General features: G+C 47.9%; 1 protein-coding gene across 5 annotated transcripts in view; it reads right to left on the reverse strand.

Moving 5' to 3' along the window:
• The window catches only part of PLB1 (phospholipase B1), a 154,025-nt gene that overhangs the window by 15,553 nt on the left and 123,796 nt on the right, over positions 1 to 14,676 (reverse strand). For all 5 annotated transcript variants that reach the window (XM_054245111.2, XM_054245110.2, XM_078349616.1 and 2 more), the window contains 8 exons: positions 13,608 to 13,673; positions 9,929 to 9,989; positions 9,305 to 9,363; positions 7,370 to 7,437; positions 7,059 to 7,102; positions 6,708 to 6,807; positions 2,929 to 2,980; positions 1,458 to 1,538 (listed from right to left, as the gene is read on the reverse strand). In XM_054245111.2, the coding sequence (XP_054101086.1) occupies positions 1,458 to 1,538; positions 2,929 to 2,980; positions 6,708 to 6,807; positions 7,059 to 7,102; positions 7,370 to 7,437; positions 9,305 to 9,363; positions 9,929 to 9,989; positions 13,608 to 13,673 (531 nt within the window). The remainder of the gene's footprint in view (positions 1 to 1,457; positions 1,539 to 2,928; positions 2,981 to 6,707; positions 6,808 to 7,058; positions 7,103 to 7,369; positions 7,438 to 9,304; positions 9,364 to 9,928; positions 9,990 to 13,607; positions 13,674 to 14,676) is intronic.

Here is a 14,676-nt window from a genome sequence, read left to right on the forward strand (position 1 = left end):
GTGCTCAGGAAACCCTTGCAGACTGAATGAACCTCAGGCCTTTGCTTTCTAGCAGAGGGAGAGGGTCATATATTTTTAGATGTGGCTCCAGGTTCCTTAGAAGGTGTCAGAGGCTGATACCAGCGGGGTGCGAGTGGTGACCTGAGCTCTTATACTCGTGGAAGAATGTATGTCTGCAGGAAGTGGGAGCAGAGGCACCCACAAAGCAGCACCACTCGGGCAAGAGTGCAGCCCATTAATGCTCAGGCAGCCCATTATTTTTTCTGGAGACAAAGAGCTGAGGCCAGGTGAGATACTGTGCACTGAATTCCAGCACACTGATGGGCACAGAAAAAGTGCCGCTCGCTGAGTTTCTGCCCACAGCTACCAGAAGGGGTACTGGGAGTTGGGAAGGAGGGGAAAGGAACAAGAGGATACAGTCCACACTAAAGAATTAAAATAGAGGAGGGGGGCCTCATGTCTCTCAGAGTTTCTGCCCTTCCCCCTTTCCTTCTTTTTAAAACAGTCTGAGTTAATCCTGGTGGTGGCATCCCAGTCCTTTCAGCTAAACTACGCTCTCAGGAGCATAAACCTGACTGTTCCCATGAACACACATTCTGAGGCTAGTAGAGGGGATTTCCCTATGCCAGCATCCATGGGAAGCTCTGGGGTCCAGGTATCCCTGGAGTCTAGGACACAGCAATACTTAAATCCCCATGAGGTTGGGTCACTTCTCCCTCTAGAGGCGGGGCAGTTGGGGAGAGAACTGAGGGCAAGAGGTTCCTGTGTGTGGGAAGAGACTTCTCATCAAGCCTTTGGTAGCTGGTCTCTGTGAGCCACAAGAAGTGATAAATGCCTTCTCCCCGCCACCATCTGTGACTGTCAAACATTCGACCACAACCTCTGAGGCTGGGCAGCTGCCTTTTCCTGGCCAGATAAAATACAGAATGTCCCCAACTTAGAACAAGATGTATTCCAAAATAAAAACTTTTGGAAGTTACAACTTCCAGAAGTTTGTGAGTCTGGATCTATTTCCCCATGGAAACAGGAACAGGGTTGGGCTCCCGGGGCCACCATTGAGATTTGGTTAACTCCTGATAGCCCAGCCAATCCCATCTAGAACATTGTTTTGTCTTTTCTCATGATGAAACGGGGCAGAGATGACGTGAGGATGGCTAGTCCTCTATCTGGTACCAAAGGTCATATGTATGTGGATAAGAGAGGCTGTGCCTTAGCAGTGCCCACAGCAGGTCCACCTAAACCTGACTCTGGAACTGGGGAACCAATGTAGGCCACTCAGGCAGTAGAAAATGCTGGGCCTCACCTGCCATGTGTAAACCAGGGAGGGCCTGGGGCAGCCAGCAAATGTGGCTCCCATGAGCAAGGAGCTTGGGGCAGGGCCAGGAGGGATGGGCAAGGATGGTACCAGAGGTCAGCAACTTCCTTCTCAGTCCCCACGGGGTGGGTCAGGGACTTACCGGATTCTCACAGTAATGACACAAGTCGTTGCCCCCAATGAAGAGAGTGACCAGCTTCCAGTCTTTCTCCAGGTTGATGTCCTGAGGGGACAGAAGATCCTGAGTTTAGGCCTTGGTGGGAGGCACATGCTGATGTTGCTACTGGGCCCGCCTGCCCTCCATGTGCCTTTTGTCTTCTTTGTATCAAAACAGAGAAAAGCAGCAAAGTGGGCCAGGTGCAGTGGCTCACACCTGTAATCCCACCACTTTGGGAGGCCAAGGCAGGTGGATCACCTGAGGTCAGGAGTTTGAGACCAGCCTGGCCAACATGGTGAAACCCTGTCTCTACTAAAAATACAAAAATTAACTGGGCGTGAGGGTGCACGCCTGTAATCCCAGCACTTTGGGAGGCCGAGGTGGGCGGACCACCTGAGACCAGCCTGGCCAACATGGTAAAACCCTGTCTCTACTAAAAATACAAAAATTAGCCAGGCATGGTGGCAGGTGCCTGTAATCCCAGTTACTTGGGAGGCAGAGGCAGGACAATTACTTGAACCTGGGAGGTGGAGGCTGCAGTGACCCAAGATCATGCCACTGCACTCTGGGCTGGGTGACAGAGCGAGACATTGTCCCAAAAAGAAGAAAAGCAACAAAGTGGGGCTCTCCAGCCATCAGATGGTGCTGGGATAAGGTGCTCCACAGAGAGGATTTGTTTTGGTGGTGCGGGGAGGGGGGAACTGTTCACACAAGGGAGAAGGGCTATTTTCCCCTTGAAATCTTCTTAAGAAAGTTGTGTCCCTGGAGAAGTAGAAGGTGGATGTGTCCCACATGTCCTTGGCCCATTAAACACCAAGGGGACTACCACACCCCCCACATAAAGGCCTTCCAAGGATGCAGCTAGAAGCAGAGGCCAGGAGCTGCCCCTGGGAAGAGTTCCTAGGGTTGGGAAAAGGAGACTAGAGGAGTGCAGGGTGGATTGAGAGGTGGGGTGGGGCTGGGAGGCCCTTTAAGCAGTTGACTTTCCACTTGGCCACCTCCATAATAGGAGTCCCCCTGGGAGCTGAATTCCTAGGCATAAACACTGAACAGTTAAAAAAGAAAAAAGTGCTAGAGAAAAGTTTCAGAGGGTTAGGGGAAGGAGGGAGAACTGGATTGGAATGAGAATCCTATTTTTAGAATCCTGCGTTTACATAATAGGGCTCTGGGAAGCCACCTCTTGGTTAAAGCAGGCAGCTGTCAGAGGCCAAGGCCACCGCCTCAGCCAGTTCCCTGTTCCACCTCGCCCTCCCACAGCTGGCCCGGGGCTGGAGGGTGCCAGAGCCTGCATCCAGGGCTGTGGCCAAGGAGGGAGGCTCCTTGGTAAGGGCTGCTTCTCTAAAGAGGCCAGCCTGGGTATGCAGTGCTGTGGTGCGGAGGGACCCTTATGGGCTGTCCCCTCCCCAGCCAGCAGGAGATCGCACCTTTTGGGGGTGGCCTGGGGACTTGTACTCACAGGGCTGTTTTTCATTCGCTCTATCAGGTCCCGGGCCTGGGCTGGCATATCTCTAGGCAAAGGGAAGAGAGAGAAGCGTTAGTGCTGGCTCAGGGGTGAGGACTCAAGGTATTTCAGGAAAAATGATGTTATCCAGTACAAAGTTCATTCCATTCTCAAGAAATCTCGGTAACAATCACAGGGCTGCCAGGGACCCTGGAGCCACAGTGATCTAGCCCCTGCCACCCAGTCGTCTAATCGGCCCCTTTGGTTGGGATCCCATCAATCCTCTCATCAGGGACTTTCCCTTATATTTCCTCAAGCGCTTTCTTTTAAGCCAAGCCTGTTCATTTCTTCTTCAGTTGCCTGTTTTAAAAATAACCTTTTGTATATTTGAGAAAAGTCACAGCTCTAAATTATCCCTCAGTTTTCTCCTTTCCAGGCTTAATGACTCCTTTAACCTTTACTTGTAAGCCCTGCTCTCTGCTCCTTTAATCCTTTTGTTTTTCTTCTCTGTGGTTCCTTAGATTTCCACACCATTCCCCATCTCCAATAAAACAGGATGGACAGGACGAGTTCTTCCTTCATGCCCTGACGTCCGCCATAAATAAAACAATGCCATTTGGTGTTCTGGATAAGCGATACGAATGCCAATGGAACTCTACTCAGCCATAAAAAGGGATGAACTACTGATATACCCAACAACATGGATGCATCTCAAAATCATTTTGCTAAATAAGTCAGATAAAAGTATATACTCTTTGATTTCATTTATATAAAATTTCTAAAAATTCAAACTAATCTATAGTGATGGAAAGAAGGTTAGTGGTTGCCTGGGGTGTGGGGTAGGGACAGGAAGGGGCAGGAGGGAGAGATTACCAAGGCCTGAGAAAACTCCCTTGGGTGACGTTTCTTGTTTTGATTGTGGTGGTGATTTCATGGGTACCATGTTAAATTGTATCCTTTTTGAGACAGGGTCTTACCCTGTTACCCAGGCTGGAGTGTACTGGTGTGATCATGACTTACTGCAGTATCAACCCCCCTGAGCTCGTGAGCCTCCCACCTCAGCCTTCTGAGTAGCTGGGACTACAGGCACATGCCATCATGCCTGGCTCATTTTTTGTATTTTTGGTAAAGACAGAGTTGTAGGTTTCACCATGTTGCTCAGTCTGGTCTCCAACTCCTGGGCAATCTGCTCAATCTCCAAAGTGCTGGGATTAGAGGCATGAGCCACAGCACCCAGCCAAATTGTATCCTTTTAACATGTGAAGTTTATCGCATGTCATTTATACCTCAATAAAGCTGGTCTGTGAGAAGTTAGGCCAGCAAAGGGGATATGGCCAATGAAAGCTTCCATGGAAGAAGCCATAAAAGCAGTAACTGGTACGGGTTGGTCATTGAAAATCTCTGGGTGTCCCCAGGAAGCTGGGTATGTGGCCAAACACACGTGGTACAGATCTAGGATTGTATCTCATACATTACTGCCATTGACGAGAACATCGAAAGCTATTAAGAAAGACTTTCTTGGTCAAAGGTGACCACAGAAGTGCCTTTAACCTTTTAATAGGTTCAAAATGTTCCATGGGCAATAAGCCGTCATGGGTAGGAGGGGGAGTTACAAACGCTGCTGCTGCTTCTCTTCCTAGCCATCGTCTTCCCAGTCTTCAGGCCCAGACCAAGTCCTGCTTCCCCTCGAGCCTCCTCTCCACGCTCACTGATCCACATCCTGCATTTCCTTCTTTACCCCAGGGAACAGAGGTTCTCCTTTCAGCTCTGCTACCGACTTGCTGTATGAGCTTGTTCTAGTTGCTGGATCTCATTGGGATTGGCTTTTTCCATCTTTTAAAGGAAGAGGTTGGGCTGGATGATTTCAGTGGTCCGCTCTGCGTCTGCATCTGTGTTTAGGCAGTGCAGTGCCCACCTCATGCTCTCCTGTTCTCTTAACTGTACTCCATGACGAAGCTCTGCAACGTTGCCACCCAGGATTATCTTTTTCAGAAAGTTATTTCCCATTTGTTTAGTCTCCTTACCTAGAGTGCATGGTTAAGTGCATCTTTGTGGGCATGGAGTTTACCTTTTTTGATTCCTTTGTATCTTTTATTTTTTATTGTTATTACTGGAGATGGAGTTTCATTCTTGTCACCCAAGCTGGAGTGCAATGATGCAATCTTGGCTCACTGCAAACTCCACTTCCCAGGTTCAAGTGATTCTCCCACCTTAGCCTCCCCGGAAGCTGGGATTACAGACACCCACCCACTCAACTGGCTAATTTTTGTATTTTTAGTGGAGATGGGGTTTCACCATGTTGGCCGAGCTGGTCTCAAATTCCCGACCTCAGGTGATCCACCAGCCTCAGCCTCCCAAGGTGCTGGGATTACAGGTGTGAGCCACTGTGCCTGGCCCTTTGTATCTTTTAGTAACCACTTTGGGATTCAGTCCTTTGCAGGTGTTTAATGAATTGTTATTGATTGATGGAAGAAAAGTTAGATGAAAAACACTTTGAAACTAAAGATCCGTTATTACACGGTAAACTTTTAATGCGTTATTTGTACTGCCCTACTTTTCTGGTGTGTATTATGTACTGTACTCCATTCTTTTCATGGACTATTTATCTCATTTAATCCTTATGACAGCCCAATTTACAGAGCAATTATCCAACCTTCCTTTCTTAAGTCAATGGATTACTTTCCTTTCCCCTAACATTGGATATCAGAGATACCCATAGGAGCTACTGTCTCAACTACTTCCCCGGCCACCGACTTCAACTGGCAGAGGTGCTAGCAGCAGTAAAATAGAAACGGCCGTAAGAGAAGTGAAATGAGAAAGGAAGAAGGGGCTTGAATGTCAACAGAGTGAGAAATCAGCCCCTGGAAAATGAAGCCTGTACAGTACAAGAACAATAAAATGACGACGGCAGTGACAGTGGTGATAGCAATCATAACAACAGTAATTAGACGGTGCTATAATGAAGCCCAGATTTGCAGAAAAGTAAGTTCTTCCTGCTCATGACGTTGCGGAACTGACATTGCTTCCTGTGGCTTAGAGACTCAAACAGAGCATGGGGCCCACGTTACCACTTCTGAAAGGAACATTCCCTGTAAACAGAGTGAGTCAAGCCGGTGTCGTTTCCCTGGTGATCTGAGCATAGTGATCCTTCTACAAAGCATACACCCAGCGCTGTATGCGCTCCATGCAGAAAATCAATGAGCCTGGTCAGGCATTTCAGCTTTAATTATCTGGGTTGTTGTCAACAACAGAAATCCCAGTGAAAACAAACAGCCACCATGCTGTTTTGGGGGCCCTGACCCATCTAACTCCCTAGTGTCAGAATACAGCTTTTTCAGAGTCAAAGACTGAAGTGGGTGGGGAAGAGACAGAGGGCAGCCATCCACGGGTCATGCACTCAGTTCTTGGGGTGCTGAGAGCCACCCTTCATGTTTGCCCTGCCGGGCAGGAGGTGGAGCTGGAGCCAGCAGGGACAGTGCTTGGGTCCACGGCAGTTGTGCTCCTCCTGCTGCCCTGGAGAGGCGGTAATAGCACAGTGCTCAGAGCATAGGCTCCTGATTCAGATATGGCCTGATCCTGCCTCTGATAACTTGCTGGGTAATCTTGGTGGTTCTGGAAAGCTTATAAGCCTCAGTGCCCCTGTCCAAGGGTGTGACGATCTCAGGAGATAATTCACATGGAAGGTCCTGCACAGCTGCTCTTGCCCCCGGGACCCCACCCTCCTCTCCTCCCGTTTCCCACCCTGATGTCTCAGCCTTGCCTTCCACTCACCCTCCTGTATGGCGTCTACTCACCTAGCTCTGGCCCCTTCCGCTGCTACGTTTAGTCCTGCTGTCGCCTCCCAGGTGCCGGTAGAGAAGCCAAGGAGGTAAGGGTTGAACTTCTTCAGAATGTCTTTAGAGGAGGAGGGAGGAGGTGAAGAGCACAGGTGAGAGCCCGCAGGACCCTCACAGTAGCTGAGATGAGCATGCAGGGTAGGGATGCAGGGGTGGGACACAGGGGTGGGGCACAGGGGTTCTGGGGCTTTTCAGGGCTGGCTGACTGCTCTATTTGCAGATAACCTTCTCTTCCCCTCCTCCAGCGGGAAGGCCCTGGCCCCAGGAAGCATGGCCACAGTGATGGTGCCTCGCCAGGCTGCTACTTACTGGGCAGTGTGGTGTGAGTCTCCAAGTCCCCATCCCCTCCGATGCTGGGGAGAAGAAAGCTTATTTGTTAAAATCACCCCAACGTGCTGCTCCATGAGTCAACATATGCATAAGTCAGAACCCGAACCAGAGACTCTGCCCCTGGGGCGTCTCTCCCATCACCCTCAGGGGTAACACAAGCACCACAGACTCCTGTCTCAGTGCTGGGCCCTGGGGACCCAACTGCATCCCGTGAGGGGTAGGAGGGGAAACATTACCCAGGCCTCTTTGAGAGAGTATCATCAATAGAGTATGAATCAAGAACATCCTACCTCCAAGAGAGTCCCCTCCAAGATGCGGGCAGGTCACTGGAATTGTTTGGTCGAGCTCCCACTGCTGTCTGTAAAAAGCAAAAAGAAAGATCAGGGTTGGGCTGCGGTACAGGCTGAGGGCACTGGGAGAGCCTCCTCTGGCCCTGGGGTAGCAGCTGGGACCTGGATCTGCCTTTTCTAAAAATAGTACCGGCTTTTCTCCAGGCCACCTTAAACCTGGAGTGGTATTGATACTGTCTTCTCCCCACTTCTCTACCTACAACCAGTAACCAAGCTGTGTTGGTTCCTCCTTCCCACCCTCCCTAGCACCCGCCCCTGTCTTTTCATTCCCTTTGCTGTGTTCCTAATTGAGACCCTCACCTCCTTGCAACACCCTGGCCTCCTTCCTGCCTGAGTGAACCGACTCTAGTTTCTGTTCCTCCTGCGCGTGCCTCTTTCTTTATGTTCCGCAACCCCCAGCTCTGACCCTTTAATGAGTCTCCCTTACTTTCAGGATCAAAGACAAATCACTTCACTGATCTTCTGAGCTCGCCATAATCTGGTTTCTTCTTTCCTTCCCCTTGTTTGCCCCGTCCTTTCCAGTACACACAAACCTTCAGGCCTAAGCTAATTACCTGCCACCATTTGGGAAATCTGAAGACCTTGGCTGGTCTACGCCATTACTACCCACTCCCCATCCCTTCCTGGATCGCTGAAACTTCCCTCCTTTCTAGCACTTTACACCTCTAAATTCCTTCTCCAAGATCCTCATCAGTTCCTATCTCCTCTCTAAAGCTTTCTCTAAATGCCCTGTCTTAAAAAAAAAAAAAGTCTTTGAAATTTACAAAAGTAACATATGTGAAATGATAGAAAGATTTAAACAAATGAATACTCTACTCCTACCTTAAGAGTCCTGCCCCCTGCCACAGCCTCCGCACTCCCTCCTCACCCCTTACCCACATGCAAAAACCACCAGAGCTCGCCAGTGGTGAACAGACTCCTGTGTGCCTTTCCACATCTTTTTCCATGTTCATGCCAAAATGTAAACACATTCACACACATGTGGAGCTGGTGTTTCTACTGAAATAAATACTCTATTTTAAAAGTCCTGTGTGGAAGGGAACAACCCACCCTGGGGCCTATCAGAAGGTAGAGGATGGGAGGAGGGAGAGGGTCAGAAAAAATAACTAATGGGTACTGGGTTTAATGCCTGGGTGATGAAATCATCTATACGACAAATCCCATAACACAACTTTACTTATGTAACAAACCTGCACATGTACCCCCAAACTTAAAAGTTAAAAAAAATCCAAGTCCTGTATATCACCTGTGTGATAATACATTTCTTTCTGTGTAAGTTTCTTGTTTTTCCAGCCAGACAGGTTGCTGGAGGGCTATGACTGCATTTCACACTTTGTTTCCCTTAGAATTGTTAATAGAGTGTTGGTGTGCACAGCAATTCATTTAGCAAGACTGTGCTATGTGCAAGGAACTGGGCTCCCTCTGTCCCAAAGCACATGTCTGTAAAGAGTAGGGAGCATGGGGCAGTGTGTGTGTAAGACCTATCACTCTGAATCTGAGTATATGGAGACGAGTCCCCTGATAAAGGCAGGAAGACTTGGATGAGTGCCATCATAGTGCCATCACACACCCACAAAACACCTGCGAACAGTGAGGAAGTGGGAATTGCTTCCCCCTGGAGACTGAGGGGAGGCCTCATGGAGGAGGGGACTTCAAGCAGAACTGGGAAGGTGGCAAGACAGGGCATTTTACATTGCCTGGCTGTGTTAGGGCATTCTCCATCACCTGGCTGTGTTTCAGTGCCTGACACAGGCAGGCCCCTCAGTAACGTGGGTTCAATGCTGAATGCAGAGCCAGTGCTGGGGAAGAACGGATCCTGCACAGGGCCTGGCTGGACTCTGAGGTGCCCACCCTGGTTCACAGCTCAGTACTCACAGTCAGCGAGTCACCCAGAGCGGCCACCACTTTGATGTCTGCTGGTCGGAGCTTGTGGACTAGGGCAGACAAGCAGAGAGATGGTTGTAGAAGCTGGGAGCATCTACCTTTTCAAATATACATTTTACCAAGAGTGTATAACTCTGTCCCACAGCTACCCATTGTACTTATTTTCAGCTTAAGGCCTTAGCAATTTTGCATCCTCCATTCATTCAGCACAACTGAATGGGAATGGGTTCAGGCACTGAAGAGAATGGGTTTCATGGCTATCATCCATCCTCAGAGGAGTCTGATTCACACTGGGTGGTCCAGGAAAGTTCCAGCTGCAGGGTCATGTAGCACAGGCAGGCAGAATCCCAGTCCCTGACTCCACCTGCCTCACTGGGCAGGGAGGCGTAATGGACTGCCATTGGGACTATACGGAGACAAGAAGTAGCATTCGGTGGAGAAGTCTGTGCTCCTCCACACAGAAGCCCAGCTGTGGCTGCAGGCCACAGGATCTGCACTGCATGGGAGTTAGCAAGCCTGCTTAAAAACCTCCAGGGTCTATTTGCAGGGTCCCCCCATAACAACCTGATATTCAGCAAGGCCCTTATTGAAGGGGATGATGATATTTTCACTCACCAGAGGTTGGAACACTATTGGAAGCATTCCACTCTGTACACAGGAAGTCGCTGCCCCAGTTCTAAATTAACAAGAGAAAAGATTCATTGCCCAACACTCATTGTGGAGGGAGATAAGCTTCAGCCCAAGAAGAACCAGCTAAGGGGTTTTTGATGGAGGCTAGAAATACATCACCATAGAGGATCACGTGAGGGAAAGAACTGAGTTGTAGCTGGGCTAGGAGGGAAACTAGAGGGGGAGAAGTGGGTGTGTCTACCTACCCCTCTGCACAACCCATAGTGCACATCCCCCACACACGCACCCACACACAGCCTTTCCCATCCCAATATATCTATGCTTTGAATGGAGCCAGGAGCTGCCCCAAGCAGGGAAGAAAACCATGAAGTCATACACAGGCGGTCTCCCAAAGGAACACAGGATTTGGATGCCTAATAGAAGATTATAGGTATGTGTGTTTTATAAAATTAAGCTAACTGACACTAATTATAATGCTAGAACCTAAACAATAATCAAAATATTTTTAGAATAATACCACAAGATATTTTACAATTGCAAAGCTCCTGGTTTCTGCATATCTTTTCTGGATACCTGTATGTCTTTTGCATATTGAACTTAACAGCCTTATTCCTTATATATTTGTAAAGTTATGCAAGCAAACCTGGATGCTTTTACTCAACTTTCTTTCTCTCTAATGCAGAGAATATTTTCCAGGTGTTGGGGGAAGGAGTGGGATAAAAGCAGAGGGCACAGAAGTGATTAGTACCAGAAATCTGGGGGAGAATATCTTCCCGAAGTCCCAAATATATGCACGCTGAGTGTGGAGTAGGGCTTGACCAGCAGGTTGACTGATTCTCCAGGAGACTGACTGACAGACACTATGGAAACTTATCTCATCTGTTCAGTCACATGATGCTGAAGATAAGCCTTGTTGAAATATTCCTATCATCAGGGAGCAAAAGTGGAACTTCTTTTAAGTATTGTTTGCTTAACCCAATGGAATTCAGTTTTTTTCTAAGGGATTGCTCAGTTCATCATACTGATGGATTTCTTCTGTTTGGAAGTTTTACTGAAATCAAGAACACGCTTGTGTGTAGATGATAAATACTCAGAGAAAAGCAACGTAAAAAGGTATACAACCATCAGCACATGAGATATGTTTCAGATAGTTGGTGAAACAGAGATAAGCATATTGCATGTGGATTAACAGACCCTGTTTGGAATTTAAGCGTGCTCATCTGTCGCAAGGGAAGAACCATGTGCCACATCCAAAATCAGTGCATCCAAATTCCCTGCAGATCTTAAGTTGCAGATTCTGATTGAGCAGGTCTGGGTGGTGCCCAGAACTCTGCATTTCTAACAACCTCCCAGGTAAAGCCTCTTTGTGGCTACTTTATTAGTTTTGCTTTTATTATTTTACTTTATTTTTTGCTCACCTGGTTGTGCACTTTGGAAGGAGAGCTTTTATTATTTTAATTGATACCTAAGTGTACAAATTTATGAAGCATAGTGTGATATTTTGATACACCTCTACAGCAGGCAATGATCAAATCAGGGTAATTAGCATATCCCTCACTTCAAATATTTATTATTTCTTTGTGTTGGGAACATTCATAATTTGCTGTTCTAGCTATTTGAATATAGATGATAAACTATGGTTAATTATAGTCATCCTACTGTGCTATATAGAACACTAGAAATTATCCTTCCTCTCTAGCTGTAATTTTCTGTTAATCAACCTCTGCTATCCCTACTCCCCAACCCCCATCCACCCTTCCGAGCCTCTAATAACCGCTATTTACACTTTACTTCTGTGAGGTCAACTTCTTTAACTTCCACATATGGTGAGAACATGTATTTGTCTTTCTGTGCCTGACTTATTTCACGCAACATCATGTCCTCTAGACTCATCCATGTTACCTCAGATGACAGAATTTTGCTTCTGTGGCTACTTAGAGTAGAAAGCTATTAAAACTAACACCCTTCCAGCTCTGGGATGTTTAGCTCTTCCAGCAGCAAAAGCAAAGATGCACGAGACTGAAGAACCAAGAGGGCAGGTCCAGACCCACTCAGCTCACCACTGTCTACCCAGCACTTAGCACAGTGCCCACTCCACTTAGGCATCTAACAGGCAAGTGCTGAGTAAATGAATAAATGCCTGATTCACAAGATGCAGCTGACATTTTAGTTCTCATGGAATTTGGTCACTGGTTCAATGAGGACAAGCCTGCACTGGGCTAACATGAGCCTGAGAAAATTCAGAAAGGCTGGAGACAGCATAACCCACAGCCGGGAAGCTGGTATTGTTCCTACTCCAGAGCTTAGCAGCCAACAGTTCTTCAATAATTTCATATGGGTTAGTTTCTTTGACTGGCTTATAAAACATCTTTTCCCAGTCCCTCCTGCTGATCTCCAACCCATTCTCCACATAGCAGTCAGGGAGAACTTTGAAAGAGGTGAACCAGCTCATGTCACTCTGTCCTCAGACTGCCAATGGCCTCCCTACCTTTCTCCACTTGAAATCCGCTGTTTTCACTCAGGAATTCAGGCTTTCTGTGATCTGGCTCCAAGGCACTCCCGATCTCCTTTGCCCCACTCTCCACTTCATTCTGATGCCCCCAGCCACTCTAACCTTCCTTCTCTTCCCCAAATACACCCAACTCAGTCCCACTTCTGAGCCTGTGTGGTCCATTGTTCTTCTGCAGGGACTGTGTTTCTGGCTGTCTGTGTAGCAGGTATCTCTTCATTATGCATGCCTCAGTTCAAATCTCCCCTTAGGGAGGCCTTGCCTGCACAGTGTACCTGAATTTGCCTCCCTTGCCCCAACCCATCCCCTTCCTCAAAGCTGTCATCACTATCTGAAATGACCATGCCTAGTTATATGAGACACCTTTGTCAGTGGATTGTAAGCTATGTGAGAGCCGGGATCCATCTGTTTAGTTAACACTCTGTCTTCCTGGAATGGTGTCTGGCACATAGTATGTGCTCAATAACCAAACTCTATCAGGCTCTCGCTTCCCCTGGTCAGGACCATGTTTGATACTTCTCTGTCTGCCTTCTAGCCCCTAAACACGAGACTGGATACAATATAGGTGTGAAACGGAAACTGCTGGTTGAACCCCATCCTGGTGACCAACAGACCTGATCTGGACCAGGCCTGACAGCAAAGCATGGTGTAATCCAGGGTCATCCAGGCTATCTTTGGAGTGGCTGTCCCTAAAGTCATGGGCTCTGAATCCTCAGCACTAGAATGATCGACTTGAACCAGACAAGGCCTAGGGGCCCATGTGAACAGGCCTCTACTTCCTTTTTGGCCTCACCGCTGGAATTGCAGTTCCCTCCCCACTCAGCTTCCACCTTCACACCCACGGCCTCTCCTTCTTGAGAGGCTGAGCTGCCTAAGCAGTAACCATGTCTGTGAGCCCAGGATTGCAAAGGTCAAAGAAAGTCGATGCACAGCCACTTCCTCTGCTTGGGGGCCGACGTCAGGTAAGCAACTTGAGAACATGTTAAGGCAATCCTGGGGCTTCATGGTTTGGGCGCCTTTTCTGTACATTCCAATCCCCAGTATGTAAGAAGTACATTTCTGCTTCGATGAACACTCTGAAACCTGCACCACACCCAAGCCCCTGGCAGGTGGAAATGGTTTGTGTCTGAGAGGGAGATGTGAGTCAGTGGTTACCTCAATCGCTGGCTTGGTGGGGTACATGTAGTTACTGTTCCGAAGGGTTCTCAGGAAGGGCTCACTCTAAGAGAAAAGGAGAGATGACACGGAGAGGTTATCTGACAGCATTGAAGTTTGCTTGAGAAGGAGAAAGACTAACAATCCTGCCCTGTAGATTTATTTAACATGATGCTTCTGCACTTAAAGAACTGTGTAAACATAGTTTCATCCATTCCCCAGAGGGTTTTACATAACAGCTTTGGCGAAGACGGACAATAAAAGGCTGCAGAGGGTTTTGTACACATTCTAGTCTGCGGTCTGCGCTTTTGTGTTCCGCCTAGCAAATGAACATCTCTCTAATCCTCAGGCTTATCTATTTTCTTGGCTTTGTAATTTCTCTAGCAAGGGATTTGTGTGTCAGCCTTTTTTTCCTCTTCCAGAAAGTGATTATCAATAGATTTGAGTATCTGTTAGGATTTTCTTTCTGCCTCCTTTGAACTATATGTCTTATCCTCTTTAGATTGGCTTCCTGTATTACAGTCATTTCTCTTGTAAAACATCCTCGTTCCCTACTTACCTGTTTCACGGTCAGTTTTCATACAAGCTCAGTCAAGAACCCAAGCACACCCAGTTGCAGGTGAGGGGTTAATTAAAGAAGGAAGAAGGAAGCAGACGAAGGAGCAGTGGGGAGAAAGCTAATGAGAAAATGTAAAAATGACAGCGAAGCAAGATCAAGTTGATAAGACCGAGATCAGGAAATAGCAACTGGGCCCAGGGCTGTGAACACTCTCACAAAATGTGCTCAGTGCAGTAGCAAGCCCATGGTCTGAAAATCTGGGAAAAAAATGGGAATAAGAAAATAAAACCAGGCTGGGCACAGTGGCTCATGCCTGTATTCCCAGTGTTATGAGAGGCTAGGGTAGGAGGATTGCTCGGGGCAAGAGTTTAAGACAGTCTGGGAAACATAGGGAGACTCTATTTCTTTCTTTTGAGACAGAGTCTCGCTCTGTCACCCAGGCTGGAGTGCAGTGCTGTGATCTTGGCTCACTGCAACCTCCACCTCCCTGGTTCAAGCAACTCCCTGCCT

This window comes from Callithrix jacchus, chromosome 14 (assembly GCF_049354715.1).
Source record: "Callithrix jacchus isolate 240 chromosome 14, calJac240_pri, whole genome shotgun sequence".
Lineage (NCBI taxonomy): Eukaryota > Metazoa > Chordata > Mammalia > Primates > Cebidae > Callithrix > Callithrix jacchus.